Source organism: Clinocottus analis, unplaced genomic scaffold, assembly GCF_023055335.1.
Source record: "Clinocottus analis isolate CAN_PGR_092001 unplaced genomic scaffold, fCliAna1.0.p SCAF_21, whole genome shotgun sequence".
Classification (NCBI taxonomy): Eukaryota; Metazoa; Chordata; class Actinopteri; order Perciformes; family Cottidae; genus Clinocottus; species Clinocottus analis.
In genome coordinates, this window is record NW_027175943.1 from 12,210,180 (window position 1) to 12,229,260 (window position 19,081).

The 19,081-nt window shown below is 47.7% G+C and overlaps 1 protein-coding gene across 10 annotated transcripts in view; it reads right to left on the reverse strand.

The window, feature by feature from the left end:
- Positions 1–19,081, reverse strand: part of nrxn2b (neurexin 2b) — a 638,339-nt gene that overhangs the window by 22,786 nt on the left and 596,472 nt on the right. For 8 of the 10 annotated variants that reach the window (XM_068587905.1, XM_068587904.1, XM_068587901.1 and 5 more), the window contains one exon: positions 4,852–4,941. The exons of the other annotated variants lie outside the window; for them this stretch is intronic. In XM_068587905.1, the coding sequence (XP_068444006.1) occupies positions 4,852–4,941 (90 nt within the window). The remainder of the gene's footprint in view (positions 1–4,851; positions 4,942–19,081) is intronic. 10 annotated transcript variants of the gene reach the window in all.

Here is a 19,081-nt window from a genome sequence, read left to right on the forward strand (position 1 = left end):
CATCCCCCAGAATGTAGGTGGGGAGTACAGAAGGGGGTGGCGGCGTTTAGCCCCTCCCCTGGCTGTGAGCGGCTAACCGGGAGGCTGAGGGAGATTGAAAGGGAGGGGGCGGGGGGTATATGGAGGATGATCTAAGCGTACCCGTCCTCGGTGGAGGGGATATGAAAAGGACTGCAGCTGGAGAGAGAGCGGCATCGCTCGCCCTCCGCCTCATCATTACACCTCTCTCATCCTCCCTCTCCTCCTGTTATCTCACAGAGAGGAGGGATGCCACATGGTTGTAAGGAGCTTCTATCCGAAATGTTTTCTCTTAGCCGAGTGGCAGGGTGGGAGGGATGGCCCAGAATTCACCCCAGTCAATACACGCCTTTGTGATGTGCTGAACGGAAAGTTGGACCGCTCGCACGCACACAATCTTTATGGGTTTGTGCTCACAAATCCGTCATGCGCCTGCAGAATTTCTAGCATCCCTATCAACAAACAAGAACTCCCTCTATTTCCATTTTCTTCTCCACGGGTAAAAAAAGAAAGAAGAAGAAGCAGGAGGGAGAAAGACTGGAGCACAATGAGGCTGTGATGCTGACAGAGTCGATTATGAAGTGTTCCCAAGTTATCTCCTCGGCACAAGGCTCTCTTTGGTAATTAAGAGCGTTTTGCTTCTTTATCCTCAGAAGTTGGGCCGGTTTGGGTAGAACACTATGAATTAATTGTGTTTGACAATGGAGATGAGGGGCCAAATGTGGCATGAAACTAGACTGAAAGCCTTGTTAAGCAGCATGGAGCCCCGAGGTCCTTGAAAAAGGTAGCTGAGGGCGCCGAGATTGCGGCGGCGGCGACTCTACGGGGCTCTGGAGACAGTGGACCGGATTAAATCAGACGTGGCTCTATCTCTGATGCTATATCTGTACATAGATCTTAAGGCGGCGATACTGTCGAGGAAAGAGACACAGAGGGAGAGAGAGGGAGCGATGGCGCCGGCGGTTAGCTCGGGAGAATCCTCTCTCTCTTTCTATTCTCTCCTACTGTGCTGTTTTTAGGCCATTTCATGGTGGGGCACCATGCAAGAACAGCAAAGTGTCCCCTTCTCTCAGCCACTTGCCCGCTCATGAGCGAGCATGTTCAAATTTACCCGATTTCCGCCAACTTTTCCTTCAAAATATGGCCTTACAGTCAGTGCGGCGGAGATCAAATGAGAACGCGATAGTCGCTCAGCGGGGCACGCCGCTCACCAACGGGGCTGAGGGACGGACTCAGACGGATTTACGCTCTGTTGACTGCAGCCTGATGTGAGAGAATCCCTGAAATGAAGCCGGGCTCATCATGAATAGTTGATCTGGACCAACGCCTGGCCCGGAGATGTTGATTCGGGGCTCTGGACCCCACACCATGTGGGAGGACTTGATTGCCTTTGATTAGCGAAAAAGGGGCGGGGAGGGAGCTCACGCCAGACTAAAAAAACTGAACATTAAACATGGTTTGCTCGAGCTTTTAGGCCACGGAGACCCGGTGTGGTAGTATGCCTCCCTGTACAAGTGTAGCTCGACTCAGCGCTTGATCGGCATGTTGTCTGGGAGCTCCAGAGGGATAGACTCCTCACCAGAAGAAGACATAAAGCTCCAATTCTTCGAGGAGCTTTATTCGCTTCCTCGCTCATCTGCTAAAGGGAACAGCTGAAGGGAGTCGATTCTTACTGGTTATTTGTAATCTTTGTAAGCTCCCTGATGAGATCAGGAAGCAGCAACACATTATTGTTGCCTCTAGAGAAATGCTCGCCGGGTTTTTGGAGAGGGATGGCGGCTTTAACGGTCGAGGAAGAAACAAGAGGAGGAACAAAGCGGGAGGGAGGGGCGGGAGCAGAGCAGAAAACCTGGAATGACAGATCCATCACGAGCCGAGAGAGACGCGTCTCAGTAAGTTTTGGCACGGATGGAGATGTTGGAAACTTTTGGCACTGGGACTTTTCCCCTCCATTGGGTCCCCGTTAATGGCTGCCGTGTTGGATTTAGTCAGCGGCCAGACTCGGCCAGAGATGCCCGCTCGGATCTGCCTCACACGCGGCAGCGGCGACGGGAGACGGCGTCTGAGCCTCGGAATGAGATGCGGTGACAGCGCGGCGCCACAGCACAGCTCTCCTTTAGGACACATGGACCTCCATCGCCATCCCAGTGTGACTAAAACACCGATTTGCGAGCGCCATTGTGAGCGATTAGCGCTGGCATTTTCCTCTGAAAGACGTGACAATTTAACAGAATTGATGAAGCATTAAAGGCACTTGGAGTGGAGACCCCGTGGGGATGATTGTTTTGTGCACTCTGTTCAAGACCCTTGGAGGCAATCATGTAAGAATATCTGCACATGTTGGTAACACAGCCTGCACTATTACTGGACATCTACAGGGTGAATGGCGCAGGCTGTTTACCACACGCAGTCGGTCACTCTCATACAGACATCCACGCAGCCTGCACAGCACATGACATATAGCACAATACACACACAACATCTTCCTTAGCAGTGAAAACAATAAATGTTAAAGGGACCTCAATTTCCAAACACATTTCGTTGAAATGACCCAGAGCAGAAGCGTCATTTTTTTGTGCTTTTTTTAGAAAATTTTGCCGTTCAGTTACTTCAGTTTCATTTTAACCCTCTGAGTTTTCGTCACGTGGACGTGGAGACAAGGGGAGCAAGATGCCAGCGGAAGATTGGTTTCTTTTAGTAGAAGTTAGAACTTAGTTAGCTTTTTTTATTGTTTTTTTGGGTCCCAAGTGATCGCCACAACCTGTCCAAGTTCTTCCAAATACTGACATCCAGGTCCAATTGCGTTCAAATGTTAAACATCATTTATAACATGGTTAGAACTGAGGGCTCTCTGAATTTGTCACCAGCAGGGCAAAGCTGGAAAAGTGTCTCGAATGTTTGTTTTTTTCCAATTTGCGGCGGCGGCTGGGGGAGTCGTGAGAGGGAGCCCTCAGCGGTTAGTGTGGGCGGAGTTTGATTTGCTGTTCGGTGGTTAGATTCTGCTTCGACGTTTCTTAGCTTGATGTTTCTAGCCGCTTCCTCATCAAAGCAACGGATTTAACCCTTTGAGCTCGAAAACATCCCCTAACCCCCCCACCCTTATTATTCTAGACTAACATGTCTTATCTGCAAACAGTGGATCAAAAATATCAAAACCACTTTGCCTCTTCAGTCCATGACGTGTGTGTGTGTGACATTTCTTTAACGAATCCAATCAAATTAACAAATAAGCGACATTTTTTTTCCTCAACGCTTCCTGATCAAAGACCTCACTTGAGGCTTGATGGGGATTATTTGTTTATTTCCTCCTGCTACTTTCTCAATGCTCTCATCTAAATGATTGGATGCAGTCTCATTTAACGCTATAGAAGAAAGAGCATAATGCATTCCCTTTCAAGCGCATTCTCTCCAGACGTTCATGGCATGCGCAAATCATTTAAAAAGCGGATAAGCCATTTTTTTTTGATCCGATTTTTCATCCAACTTTAATATCAAATCTTTTTTAATCTCATTTGTGTCCAAACTTCTGCTGGGGAAGTTGGGATCCGACGTATCGGAGGAGAGCAGAGAAGTCGGATCATAGGCGCCTGACACGAATGCACGGATTGTTTTGTTTCCATGAAATAAATATGCAAGCGCCTCATTTATCTTGTTTGTCTTTCGCATGAATACTTCCGTTTGCTCTCCGAGACTCTTTCCATCCTCTGAATTATTCCCAGCCTGTGTTATCACATTACAGTTACAAAGGAGCCCCGCAAGCTAATTGGCTTACTTAAAGTTTGAAATTCATGGTAATCTCAACATATCTAGTGCGAAACGCGATGCAAACCTAAGTCTCAGAGGACATTCTAATAATCTACACAACATACACCACAATGGATGCATTTATAAGTTTATGAATAGAGTTGTTTGAAACAACCAGACGTCACAAAAAGCACAAAAGTGCACGAGGAATGCTTCCAAACCTTTTGAACCTTTTCAGCTGTCTTTCTAATTTATTTGACTCCTTTCTTTTTCTATTTTTTTCCTTTTTTGAATCCACCACCTTCAGCAGCACAAACACACGGCACAAAACAAAGACAAAGAGGTCGGGACATTCGGCACTCAAAGGGTTAAAGAATCATCACTTTGTTGGCGCCACGCTGGACACTCGTGGCGCTGGCCACGCGGGGGAAACGTGCCGCAAATGGCGGCCGACTGACGACTGAACAAACACAACAGTCCCTTTAACGTTTAGTGACTTTCATGGGGGATTCATTTCTCTCTTTTTTTTTTTCTCTTCTTGGAAATCCAGGGATCATTTTTATTTTCATGAATGACTCAATATAGTCACTGCAAATTCACATTCAGCCAACAAAAGACACAGGAAAGAAGCAAACGGAACCAAAGGGCTATTTACATGGTAGTTCGGTTATTAGGGGGTTATGTCGGGTTATTTGGGGGTTAATGCTCTGAAGAGATGCAGCCCCAGTTTAAGGTGCTTTGGATGTGGTCCCCTTGGGTATTTGCATTCCAGTGCTACAGAATGGCATTACAAACTGGATGCCGTCATTTTTTTTTTTGGGCCAATTATTCCACAGTAAACTGCCTCAACTGGGCAAATTTCCACATACCAATTGAGATAAAGAAGCATTGAATGGAATGAGTTATGGTTTATCAGCCGATTACTGCAAGGCATGTTACATCTGCAGTGGATTAAAGGGGACCTACAGTTCTGTCAGAGAGCCGAATCACAACCACCCCTTGTTGCGTGGCACTGCACCTCCTCCAGAGTGGTGGTTAACGGAAGGTTAGGCGGTTAGATCATTAGTGGAGTTAAAGGGGGTTTATTACCTTTGTCGAGTAGCCACTCGTCAACTACCCGACCAAGTCGGTATGGGATTCTTTGTCTAGCAATAGCCAGGCGCTCATTATCAAAGTTCCCTTTAAGAAATATTGGAGAAGACAAATTAAGAGAGGTTACAAAGAAATCTGGAAGTTGAAAGGTTAGAGGTTAGAAGGGCAACATGGCAAATGTTTAGCAAGTTATGTACTTTAAATCAGCTTTAGTTAGGACAGGAAGAACTTGAGGATGTGTTTTTGGGCTGGTTTGTTTGGTTAGACAAGTTAACAGCATTCTAGTTACCTTGAGTTTAAGTGCTTATTTTTTAAACAGATTTATGAATTATTTAGATATAGTCTGACAGCATTTGTAGAAACCTACGATAGCCATCCGCAAAGTGAATACAATTTAGAAATGCATTAGCAGTAATGAAGTAAGTTAAGCTAGAATCACACACAGAACCAGCAATCATTGAACAACAGAATAACTACGCTGGGAAGGAAGAAAAAAAGATATTTCAATGTCAGCAATAAAAGCATTGTTATTTCACAAGAGAAAAATCACACAGTACCAAAACACATTTCATGGTTGTTTCAAAGGAAGACATTTTTTGGTTCCCACTGCACGCAAAGAGTTTGTTCGATCGTCACCTCCCAAATCCGACAACAGGATGGCGTTCTTCCCGTGGAGCTTCACTTCCCACCGGATCCGACGGCTTCGCTTCAACTGAAGCGAAAAGGGTTTAGTGAAACTGTCACCACTGTTTTTCTCCTCTTTCCCCTCCCCTTATGCATTAATTGAGCACTACTCAGTGGCACTTGGCAATTAGCATCACTTCATCAGCGCGTCAAAGAAGTTTCATCACCGCTGAACAAACTTATTATCCCTCACTTCACTTCAATCAACCTCTGGGTCACACTGCGTGCATCTCCAGCACCGTCAATAGAACCGCAGCCCGAATTAGGCGAGATGGCGGGCTGATGAAGGCCAGGCTGGGGGTTTGAAGACGCCGAGTGTGGCGGCAATGTCAGAGGCTTAATTAGGATTCATTGTCTATGTCGAGCGGCAACCTTCGCAGATTATAGGCTATGCTAGCACAGTGGTTCTCCAAAAAAAAAATGGGGTCAGGGAATCCCCCAGGAGTGTTTGAAGAGGGACAAAGTTCTGGAGGGGGTTCTCAAAAAAACTGTTATCATTGTGGGGTACTGGATTTTATCCAATTTATAACATTTATGTGTGAGAAACTATATCAAAAAAGGTGTCACTTGCCACATAGGAGACGCTATAATTGTACCAGTCTAAGGGCGTGTTGGACCCTGGGGCTTTTACCACTCTGGTGCGGTTCGTTTGGGTTGGTGTGAACACGAGATTTAAACCATGGTGCAGAACATACAACTGCTATCTGGACCGCCTCAAAGAAGTGGTCTCGCACTACTGTCAAGTGGACTCTGCAGTGGTTCAATTCTGACCAAATCCCATTCGAACCAATGACAGGAAGTGTGTAATGTATGCGAAATTTCGGTAAATCAAAAATATGTAAATCCTCTTTGTTGTTGCTGTGCAGCCCTCTCAACACTAACATGAACAGAAGCGCACGGTGCTGCATGATGCACAATGTCCAGAGAGAAATTGGGAGGGTTTTGTTGTCAAACTGAGCAATCATCGAACAACTATCCCACCATATGCCTTTTTTACAGCTTCTGGACCATTTGAGTTGTGACTTTGTCAGTTGGAAAATGGTGTCATCCTCACATCGGTTCAGGTCCAGGCCTCGAGGTGTTACCCCGCACAAATATACTACATGTATTATAATTATTTTTCCCTATCAGCTTATTTCCCCATTGCACAGCTTTCTCTGCTGCTCTGCGTTCATCGTTTCTCTAGTAGATTAGTGGCTTTAACTACATCAAGAGGCCTTCTAGCCTCCTAGCGGCAGCACGTGGCAATAATGCACATTTTGTTGGATGCCATTCCCATTAAAAAAGAAGAAGAAGAAGAAGAAGAAGAAGAAGAAGAAGAAGAAGAAGAAGAAGAAGAAGCAGCAGCAGCAGCAGCGAGACACTAGATCGAAGCTAGATGAAACGGACGGGACAGCTGATCGACTCAGACTGAAGGCACAGGTAGAAAATCCACAGCCCGCCACTGTGTCTAAGTGTGCTCAATGATGCCCCACTACCTCAAGCGCCACACAACTCAATCTCCAAGTAACCTCTATTTACTCCCGGCTCCATTATCATGAGCTGCTGAAAGCCAAGCCGAACCGCCGCGTGGTGAAATGGATTCCGACACTGAATCAACACTGAACCAAAATCTGCTGTTTTTTTTTTCTCTGACAACACAATGTGAGCAATTTCGGGCCTGAATGTGAGTCCGACATGGAACGTCGGAGAGCCATTGGCTTATGAAATTGTCTGCGGAGAGAGAGAGACCCGTTTAAAGACTGAAGCAGAGTTTGGGACCACACAGTAAACAGGCGATCTCTGGAGTCTATCCTGCATCCTAACCAGTGTACTTTGTACTTTGATTCGGCTCCCCCCCGCCCCCCTTCCCCCTCTCTGTGCTGCTGCAGTGATCTAAAATAGACCACCTCTCAGTTCTGCAGTACCTACTTCCACTCCCCAGGGGTCTCTCTACCCACGCATGCCTGCGCAATAAGGGCTCACACAGGCGTGTGAGTGTGTGTGTGCTTCGTATGAACAGTTTGTGCATGGCAAAGAAGACCAGTGTAAAAAAAAATAAAGAGTGGAATGAATGCAGGCTGGCAGACGGATGGAGAAGCCAGCAGGATGAGCAGAGGACCTTGTGACTTTGGTAATTTGCACCTGGAGCGCTCTGTGTTTATGGTTCATTCATGCAGGTGAGAACTGGCCATCAGGCGCAGGTATTATACGGGAGCTCACAGATCCATCTGCAATCTGTAATTGCCAGTTATCACGTTTTCATTTCTTGTAATCTACCCTTTTAAAGTTGGTCGACAATGGTGACGTACGTAAGTGGGCGCCGCGCAATTTGGCACAGCGGCTCGTCAAGCTGTGTGAAGGGCATCGACCAACAAAGATGCTGGATGCAACCGGAGCAAATTGACTCTCCAGAGGCGCGTGCTAACACATTAGCGAGTGCTCAGATAAGTACATGTGTTTGGGGAAGAAACCCAGCGTCACACCGGAGAGAAATGAAGTCACCAGATGCTTTCAACTATGTATCTGTGGTCCTGCACAGAGCACCACGACATACACTCAGAGATTTAAACCTATTGAGACTTAAAATGGCCGCCACTAACAGGAGTATTTCTGTCCTGTGGTAGTCAACACCTTCAATCGTGTGCAGAGACTCTCAGGGTGTTTCTGGTTAACGAGTGACCGTGTTATCGGGTGACTGAGTCGAATCATCTCTGGTTACTTGCAGCAGCATCAGCTGCTGAAAAGACTAAAAGAACATGTATGTGTCCTCGTAAAAAGCGGTTTAAGGATTTGCATTTCATTTGAAATACATAATAGTCGTTGTTTATCATAAAGTCTCCAGTTAACACGGTCACTCGTCAAACTGAAACACCTGTCGCTCTGAAAACGCTTGTTATCCTGTCAATGTGCTGTACAACTCAAGTCCTCTGTTGGAACAATTGATTCTGAGAACCGAACGCGCATCAACCAGACATTTTGCTGCTGGTCACAGTTTTAATTCAACATTTAGTGTCTGGATGGCTGGTGCAAAACGCCACATCCTCTGCCCGCACACATCCGATGGCGTCGACTGTAAAAAGATCTAGAACGCCTCAATCCGCCCGACGACAGACGTTCCTTCCAAACATTTTCCAGCCATTTCTAGCAACTTGTAACCATCTGCGATGCCAGCAAACTGTACGGTGACATGTTCGTGTGACCAATTACATGCATGTGTTCACACCGCACTTAAGATTAGCTAGGTACCACTCTGCCTTCTGGAGAGGAAAGGCAGCGCAGCAATTACAGGCACCTCACGCACGCACAAGCCCACGTTCAGAGATGACATGGGCACTCTGCAGCACTGAGGCAGGGCTGGGGGGGTGAGGTGGTTGAGAAAAGGCGATCCGAATAATAACAGAGTGAAATGAAAATAGTGGGAGGCAGCAGGCCTCGGTGAGATGAATCAATCCTTTGCGTGCATCTTCTTCCTCCACCGCTGCATCTGCCGTCTCGTCCTCAAACCTGACTAAGCCTCCTCCCTCGTCCAACTGTAGTCTGAGTCACACGCTTGCTGTACTCCAATGAGGAGGGGGTGGGGGGGGGGGGGCCTTTTTATCAACCCTGTAAGAGTTGGTGATGTGCATCAGCTAGAGAGATGTACTTCTCCCTCTAGTGGCAGCTGTTGGACACCGCAGGCAGGAAACTACGCCTTAAAATGTTTTTTTTCCCCCTCTGTGCCTCTTCTGTGGAAGGTTTCCGTCACCCTTGTGTCACTCCCTTGTAATATTGTCCTTCCCTTGTTCTCCAACAATCACTCATCCACACTTCATACTGTCCATTTCCTCACCCTCCTTCCATGCCCCATTCTCTCTCCTTTAACCTTCACTACCTCCCTCGTCTCCCAATTCCCTCCTTTTCCATTATTCCTTCTTTAGCTTCTGCTCCCTCCTTCCTCCACTATCATCGCTTTTTTTTCATCCACTCCCCTCAAATTTCTCCCATCCATCTTTGTCCTCGCTCCCTTATTTCTTCCCCTCATCCAAAGTCTCTTCCTTACTTCCTCTTCCCTCCTACTTAAATCCTTTTTGTTTAGTTCACCTTCACTCCTCCCCTTCCCCCCTTCATTGCCTGGTAATAGATTATTATTACTGGGAGATTAAATTTGGTACATTGTGACAGAGACTGCCGATCATTACTATACACACACACACACACACACACACACACACACACACACACACACACACATAGTCTGACTGAGTGTGTAGTGGAGGGGAGTACACTGAGTGCGTGTACAGTATGCAAATGTGTGTGTGTGTGTGTGTGATCTTTCTTGGCAAACACCAGTGAGTGACAACCTCCTCATCAACAACCCCAAAACGTCGGGGGAATCAACAAACAATGGTTTCCTGTATCCGCTCGACACAAAACGATGGACGAGGGGGAAGAGAAAGCGGGGGAAGTGGTGGAACCACGGAGAGCAGGATGCAGCGTGATGCGCGGAAAGTGTGTGAACACACAATCCCACAAAGTTCTGTCGAACAGGGTGTTTTTCAGGGTCCACGCTCCGCTGTCGGAGAATCTGAATCCCTGCGCTTCCCGCTCGAGTGTTTACGCTCGCAATCCTTGGAGGAATAAGTCATTCCGAGGGAACTTTTCCGCCTCCCCCGACCGGCTGAAGCCCGCTCTGCATGAGAATGGGGGGATGGATTAAACAGCTGGGCCCTTGTCTTCCCCCCTCCGCCGCCATTATCGCACTCGCCGCGCTCCCAAGACTATTCTAAGAAAGCAAAACAATGCTATCGGCGCTCAAGGAAATCTGATGTACAAGAGAGAGGAAAACTATCAAGACCCAAAACTTTTGGGGCATTTAATACGATTGAATTGCCAACAGTTTGATTAACATTATCTTAAGTTGAGGTGAAATAATGCCCTTTTCATACCCCACATGTATTCATACATGCAGCAATAATTACAAAATGTCTTCCCGTGAAACTAAATATGGCAGGTGATTTAATAACTAAGCTGGGAACGACCAATTTCAAGTGACAGTCTAAACCCCGCCTACTTTTTTTTGCTGGCCAATCAAATGCAAAGCAGTGACTTACGGTTCCCGGGCACTTTAGTTTTATTTGACGTGTCAAAGTTAAATTACGAGTCGAGGGCGGAAAACAGAAAATTCCCCACAGCTGTATACACTTTACTGTGCAGGTCTAATTAAAGACGCTATTGGTTGCATCGTGGAAAATGCAGGATTTTAGGGATTTTAATAATTATGGTCTGCATGCGAACATCATGTCTCAATAAACTGAGAAACTTGTCTCTGACCTGGAGGGTGATGCATGAAGTAACATATAATAACACAACAATACAGTCGTCATCATCCCTTTTACTGTTAGCTGACATGCTATGTGGGGAAAACATGGCCGTAACATTTCAGTCTAATCCCCCCCATCTCCTCCACCCCCTCATGGTATCTCCGCCAGTCTGGGAGCTAGAAGCCTCCACATGTCGGCGTCTGGAGCATCGGCTGGATTAACAGCCATGATGGGGCCCCGTCCCGGGCAGGTACCCCACCCAGCTGCTGCGCCAGGGGGGCAGGGCAAGGGCGTGCCGATTGACACGTTGGCACTTTGGGGAGACACAAAGTGAGGCGGAGGAGGGCGTCCGGCAGACCTGCAGAGCGCCTCGTGTCGCCGTCTGTCTGGGTTCTAGCACGCTGATAATCCAGCATGTGAATCTCACACTGTTCCGTCTCCTTCTGTGTCGGTACACATGTGTGCGTCTGTGTTAGTACATCGTGGGTGTGTGTGTGTCTGGAGACCCACCAAGGAGCCAACTGTATATCATGTAGCTCTGCAGGCAGCCAGATGCCCTTGTACAGGACACCCACATCGGAAATCCATCCACAAGAATGGAGATTACACTGGAGATGATTGGCCAGCAGCCATCTCGCTCTCCCTCCCTCTCTCTGTCGACCTAGCCTCATTCTGTTTTTCATTAGGTAACTTTAGATGGATTGTTCTCATATCCAGTGGATGTTTTTTTGAGCAGATGGGGAGGAGAACAACTGCCCTCTTCACCGTTGCCCTGTGCTAGCCCTGCAGAGATATTCATCTGAAAAAAAAGTGCCATGAAGAAATATATTTTCCATAGTGTCCGTAATGTGGCAGAAAAAGGACATCGCTGCACAGAAAAGAAGAAAAATAATATGTGATCTTAGAATATTTAAATGATCTCGAGCTGTTTTCTCATATGAACTTCTCAAGGATCGTGTCCAGACATCGTTTAAAGCTGCTCTTTCACACGCGCGGCACATAACAGGAGTTTTCAGACGCCTTCTAACCTCCTGGTTTAAGGAGCCGGGGTGACGCTTCAGGAGGCACGACGCGACGCGGATTAAGTTGCCACCATGCAGCCAGATTTCAATTAACTTATAAACAAGCGAGTGCTCCGCCGTTCCGCAAACTTCTCTGGAGGGTTTTGACGTCGGCGCCTAACCGGCAGAAGCCCCAGAATCTCACCGTCTCTCCATTTAGTCATGACCCTTCCTTCCTCTTCACCCTCGGGTGTTTGTAATCTTCCGGGTTTACCACCTGCTGCGTAGCGAGCAGGTGGTAGCAAGCACTCTCGCACCCAGCTCCTAACACGTTTCAGGGTTGCGGTTGCGGATTGACACCGATTGAATACCCCTCTGCAAACACCCTCACTTTGTTGCCTTTGGGCAAATGCAAAAGGCTCTTTGGTTTGTCCGATCTGGGCTACCGTAGAAACATGGCAGTGCAGCATGGCGGACTCCGTGAAGAAGACCTGTAGATATAAATGGCTCCTCCTGAGGTAAAGAAGACACGATCGCTACACGCTGATCCTTTAAGAAAACAAGACTTGAACTCCTCATGAATAGAGACGTACATGAACAGACATGTTTTTGGAGTGTGTCTTTTATCTTTTGTGCCCAAGTTTGAGTTCCTTCATGCGAGTCGCGCAGGAAAAAGGAAGCGGTTTACACTCCCCGCCGCACTCCTTTTGTTCAACGTAAATACATCGCCCGCCGCTCGCGTCGGCGCGCATTTGAAGCGAGCGATATCTCACTGTTTTAACTGCTTGATCATCTTTCATCCGTGCAGCAGTTATCAATCTCGTGCGCCCGTTTCCATTTCTTCTCCCCGCTTCGACAGGATCCGCCGCCACCTTTCATCTCGGCCACGGTGGATTTGTGCGAGGGTGGCTGCTGAAGTGAGCCAGGGACACCCCCCCCTTCCTCCACCCCGCACCACCACTCATGTGGAAATCAAAGCTGTCACTTCTCTAATTACCTAAAGCAATCTTTTCCCTCTCCTGCGCTGCACTACTTAGCCGCGTCTGCTCTCTCTCCCCCTCCTCGTCATTACTTGCTTCACTATTTCTCTGTTCCCCATCTCCCGCCATCATCCCATAGCCACAGGCCAATAATTGGAGATACCTTCCAACTGTGCAAGATCCAATCAGAAGAACTCGCAGAGCACCAGAGGCCCAATAAGAACGCGCAAAACGGGGGGGGAACTGTCATCAGTGACAAGTGACTTAGCTTGCTGACCTCAATTAACGCCCTCACTTTTTTGCTGCACTTTACAGAAGTTAATGATGAGTGGAATCAAAACCCAAACTACGACAAATGTCAGTTATGTATTGTTATAAGATCAATGGCCTAAAAGCACTCGCGGTTCCCTCAGGGGAGTTATTAGACTGCAATGTGACTTTTGAAACGTTATTAATAACTATGAGAATGTAATGAACATGTTTAATTTATAGAAAACATATCTACTGAGCTTCGTCATGGTACCATCTGCACCACTGAAACTAATTCCCTTCCTCACGAGGGAAGAAGTATTCCAATCCTTTGCTGAAGTACGCTTAAAAAAAAGTATTTAAAGTCCTTGTGATTAACTTTTAATAGGTTATGTGACCGTCTCAATATAATACTGATGCATGTGGTCTAAATGAGTCGCGGAGACCAAGATGGCCGTCATCGGTGGAACGTTCTAGAGAGGTGTTTCTCATTAATATGCAATTATTTTAACTAGCTTACCCATTTTGATGGGGTTATTATCCAAATGTGGTTGCTGATTGAAGTTTGTACAACTTTATATACCGATGATAGTTTCATCTTCGATGCATATTATGAGATATACTTCTTTTTTTTTTTATGTCGAAGCAGAACCTGCAAAGTAACTAACACCCACACAGGAGCAGTCAAACAAATGTAGTCAAAATATAATTTGTCACATAAGTGTGGGAGTTGAAAGTTTTTTTAAGCATGTAAAATGTAAATACTCAAATCGAGTACAAGTGTCCCGGCGCTGGGCTTAATTACAAGCTGTAGCGACGTCTCGCTAGCTGCTCTGCACTTAAGATCACGCTGCCTGGTGCTGCCTGCAACGGTGCATCCTGTAATTACCTCGAGCGCAGACAAAGAGCAGCGCGGGCTGCCGGATGAGTGGGCCGAGCTGACGGTGTACATAGAGGTGCTCCTCCGCCAGAGTAAGACAGAGCGCGTGATTTCTCCGAAGCTGCGTGCATCACCCCGGGCCAGTGGAGTGAAATCTGGTCCGCGCTCGGCTAAAGTCCACCCGCTTCCAGCCATTTGTCTGACTGCGTTAGCTAGTGCAGAGTGCGCCGCTCGCCTGTCCTGCTCCCGTTGCTCACCTCTACTTTTAGCATTTTAACTGCCGCCGCTGAGTGCTCCCATATTGCTTTTTTTGCCAAGAGGGAAGCGGTTCTGGATCGCCTCAACCTCCCTTCCTCCCATTTATCTTCCTTGGTTATTCACGATTGGTTTCCCTTTTCTCTCTCTCTCTCTCTCCCCGAGCGTGGAGGTCGCGGAGACAAAAGATGGACATCGAGACACAGTGGAGACGCGATAAAAAGCGCGTAGGAAGGAAGGATATCGGCGGCCGGGAGCTTCCGCTGACCCCCTTTTTTCTTAGGAACATTTATCCGAGGAGTAAGAACGCCATCGCGGCGCCGTCGTTGGAGCTGCAGGTGACCTTCGCTGACACAGAGGAGAAGGCGCGTCCCTCTTGAGCCCGCCGCTAATGGTCAGCCTTCACGCCGAACGGATCCCCTAAATGCCGTACAGAATGAAAAGAGGCCACGACAACAGCTCGGCACCCTGTGCGCGTCGTTCCTTCTTTTCTCTTCCCTGTCCTTGATACGCCGTCGGCATGAAAAGCGGGGCGCCGGCCTTACTCCGAAAAAATGAACACCGTCGTGTCTCGCTGCGTTTCAGACGCGAGTCGTTTTGCGGTACCTTTAGCAGTAGTTATGGAATTATTACTGCGCATCGCTACATTGTGCGAATGAGCGCCGTGCACACGCTGAACCGCGTGAATGTAATCTTCCTTGCTGTGATGCAATCCAATTTGTGAAGTGCTTATTATTCAGTAACATGCAAAGCCTCATCCATCACAGCAGTGACAGCAGCAAGCTTCCAGCGCGCACGCTGGATTTTCTTTTTTTCTTCTTCTCATAAGCCAGCCTTCTCTATTGCTTCCTCTCCTCAGTCATCTTCTCCCTCAGTCCATCATTTCTCAACAATGCATCCCAAGCACTTTGCTGTGGAGCACTATTGCTTCTTCTCTCTATCTCCCTTGTCAGTCATGCCTTCCATCCATGACCCCCCTCCACCCACCACCACCACCACCACCACCACCGTCGCCACTTCCTCGTTCTAATTCTACTCAACTTGCGGTCAGAAACTAAACTAAAGTGACAGCTTTATGGCGGATCTACGGCCTGTAAACACTGGCAGGAGAGAATGGAGCGTTAAGAGCGGCGGGAAGGCGCTCTCATTGGTCGTAACGGCGTGGGTTACGAGGCGGCAGAATACGGTAATACCCCCGCCGATGATGACAATTAAACCGCGGTTGTAAAACATGCGTGGTGATCATCTAAAGCTCAGGGGGCGCCGCAATGACGGCCAAATGCCAAGTGTAGGATAAACGTACAGAAAATGGATGCATTTCTTTCTTTCCTTTCTTTTTCTCTCTTGCCGTAATAACATAAACCGCCGCGGTGAATTACTGCCGCCGCAAAAAGAGTTAATGTGAGGCGATTTGCAAAGAGAGAAGACGAGATGGAGGGGGGAGCGGAGGCCTAGCGTTAGCATCCCCCATACACGCTCACAGGTGCACGTCGTCTCCAACAAAAGGTGCACATGTACAGACGTGTATTTACACCATATAAGCCTATAAAGGGCCTGTATAGGTAAACATCTGTACTTAAACAGTCAAACACACGCGCCGTGCACACACTAGGGAACAGTTCCTCCTTTGAAGCTCTTTCATCTCCTATTCTCATTCTTTTTGAGGCAGAAGCTGCTGTAATGCTGACTGGCTCCTTATAGGAAGCAGGATTACCGCTGCAGGCCCCAACTCACTAAATCTGACCTCCCCCCCTCCACCGAGTTTGTGAACACCATGATCAGAGAAGGGGTTCACAGCTGAAGTCAGGAGCATAGAGGCTGGTTTCACCATGAGAATCACAGGATTTGACTAATATGGGGGTTTTTTTAACATCCAAATAAATATACTTTTGAATCTATGTTGCTGCGATTTGATTGTTGGATGTAGAGTTACGCAATATTGAAAGAGAAAATCAAAAAGGTAGAAAATGTTGCGGCGTTGTCTCCGCTGCATCATTAGCAGAGTACATTCTGGGAAAATCAAGCAACAACAAAAATCTTTTTGAACTAGCGTTTAATAGACAGTCAGATCATTAAAGCCAGACTGTGCAACTTTTTAAAAGGGCCATAAACACTTTCTTCCACTTCTATGTGAATAGATGAATTCTTTGGCGATAAAACGCAACATAAATTAATTCAATGCACTACAATTTAAACTTGTTCTGCTATAACCAACAGCTAAAAGTGGCACACTTTAGGTGCATGTTGCTGTATACTGGACATGCCTCTACCTTTTGTTACTTTCTGTACCTTCTAGCCAATCAAATCTCACTGCTGAACCTTCACCATGTGACTGGAAGCGTGCTAGCTTTTAGCCCTTTGCCCCTGAAGCGCCCCCTATCTGCCGGTTAAAAGGAGCGCGTGGTCAGCAGTCAGTGACCGCAGGAAACAGCCAATGAAATGTTTTAATTTGAAATTAGGCTGATGAGTCCAGTAGTGTGCTAGATTAACTGTGGACAGACACACACGTGCACACATGCGACCGAACGCATAATCTCCCCACAGGTTTGCGCCTGGCGGAGATAATAAAGACCGACAGCTGTAGGTTCTTCAAAAGCCTCGTAGTTAATGTTCGGTGAAGCTATAGGGTTGTTTTTCTTCTGTGTGTGCCATGTTTAGCTATGATAACTGCATGACACCATGTCCTGGCTGTATGTCCTGGCTCCCGTCGTATCTGCCATCTTTGCTCACGGCACACGGCCAGGAACTAAAGCGAATCGGAAATAAAACGGTGAAATCACAGACTTAATGGCACTGCTGCTAACATCTGCCTTTTTTTTTTTTTTCATCCGAGGCCAGGCTCGAGGTGCTCAGTGGGACACGGGGATGCTGTTATTGAGCCCGTCTGCCATTTTGAAAAACGTGGGAGGTGGGCTTGGCCCAACGGGGACGCCTGACACACCGGATTAGCTGGCCGGGCGCTCCTCTGACACGTTTCGTCTGCTCGCCATCCATCAAACGGGGCGACATGCACACACGCACACGTGCAAAAAACACACATGTACGAGATGCGTGCACTGTCCCATGTAGAATCAGACGAGAAAAATACACACACACACACACACGCGCACACAAACGGACTCCCTGAGGACTACAAACATCACTTTGCGGGACATCAGGAGACGTGTTGCTTCGCCGTTCGATGGGCCTGACCCGCGACGACGGCGTTCGCTGTCAACATCCTGTCTCTTCAAATCATCGCCCCACGACGGCCTTCTGTTCATCAGCCAGCTGCCGGCACGCCCGGGCCGCACCTCGGATGCGAGCGAGTCCCAGTTCAAGCCCTGATTATTAGAGTGCGTGTTAAGATGTGTCGGAAACCGATGGAGAGAGATAACACGTGTCATTCTGCGCACATGACAGCTACTGCTTCTGTGCACCCGGGGAGAGGGATCCTCCTCTGTTGCTCTATGAAGGCTTCTTCAGGTTTTTTTCTTCCTGTGAACGGGGTTTTTTCTATTTTTTGGGACAGTTTATCCTGATCCGATGTGAGGTCCTGGGACAGGGACGTCGTATGCGTACAGACTGTAAAGCCCTCCGAGGCAAAGTTGTAATTTGTGTAATTTTGGGCTACACAAAATAAACTGAATCGCAATTGAACAACCCGGCAATGGGAACTTTTACAGTTCTTACGCGAGGATAAATCTCATATCTCACGCGTACGAGAATTGCTGACGTGGGTCCCAACAGTCCCTTCAGGGAGGGACATTTCAAAAGGAAACTGCGGTTCCTTGTTCTGTTAGAGGAACCAAGACAATTGTGGAACCTGCAACACTTTCACGAATTTCCCATTGGAGGTTTCTTTCACTACAACATGTTCTATTTTCCTCTAAATATCCGGCTCACAATCACACTTTAAGATCCCGCGTCCCACTGGGACCGCATGGCGATGATCTTGCATCAAGACAACTGAGTAGGTCTGGATGTGTCGCGTGTACAGACTACTTTGTCCCGTTTAGAGAATCAGAGGATGCCTAAATCTCCAATCTGGGTCACAGGAACTTGATTCAACAAGAGAGCTCCCCCCCTGCTTTCTGTCTCCTCTCCACACAGTATTACTCACCTGCCTCCACTCCTCGCTCCTTCCCCCTTACGGGTTTTCCTCCGCCCTTTGGAGCCTCCGCCTCATTTGAGGTTTTGCTCTCCTAATGTGTAACATCTCTGTTTCCCCAGGACGGCGCTCCACCAGACGATGACGACGGGAACCTTCAAAGCGCGCACCCAAAAATAGTTTGAGTGCATCCAGCTCACATGAATGAATCTTATCTATTCTACACACCCAAGTAACAAGTAACACCGCCTCTCGCCCTCTCGTTCCTTCATCCATTTCCTCTCCTCGGTCCCTGTAACCTCCTAAAACTTCAGACGGGCTCCAGCCCCCCCGCCCCGGCAGACAAGCGCACAAACTCAACAAAACAACAACAAAACAACACTCTTCAATTCTTGATCAAGCGGAGGAAAAGGAAAGAAATGTTTGACAAAGACAACAACTGCGTCGCGGAGGAGGGCGGAAAGGAAGAGGAATAAAGGGAATGCAATATCAGCCGCGCATTACTGTTTCCTGATGAAACAAAACAGAGATTCGGATGATGACACTCGCTTGCCGATGTTAACGGGATGCAGGGTTTTTTTTTCCGAGCGGCTTGTGCTATTGGAAGCGGGGGAAAAGGCGCGCGCCGTTGAGGAAGAAGAGGCGACATTTCCATCATCATATCAAGTGGAAAGAGTGAACTGTCACAGGGCGCTTCCTCTCGTGGCTGTGACGCAGAAACCCCTCGGTCCGGCCTCGCCGCGCTGACGGACAAGTAAGAGAAAGCACTCCTCCCGACGCCGAAAACAAAGGAAATGCGGGGCTCA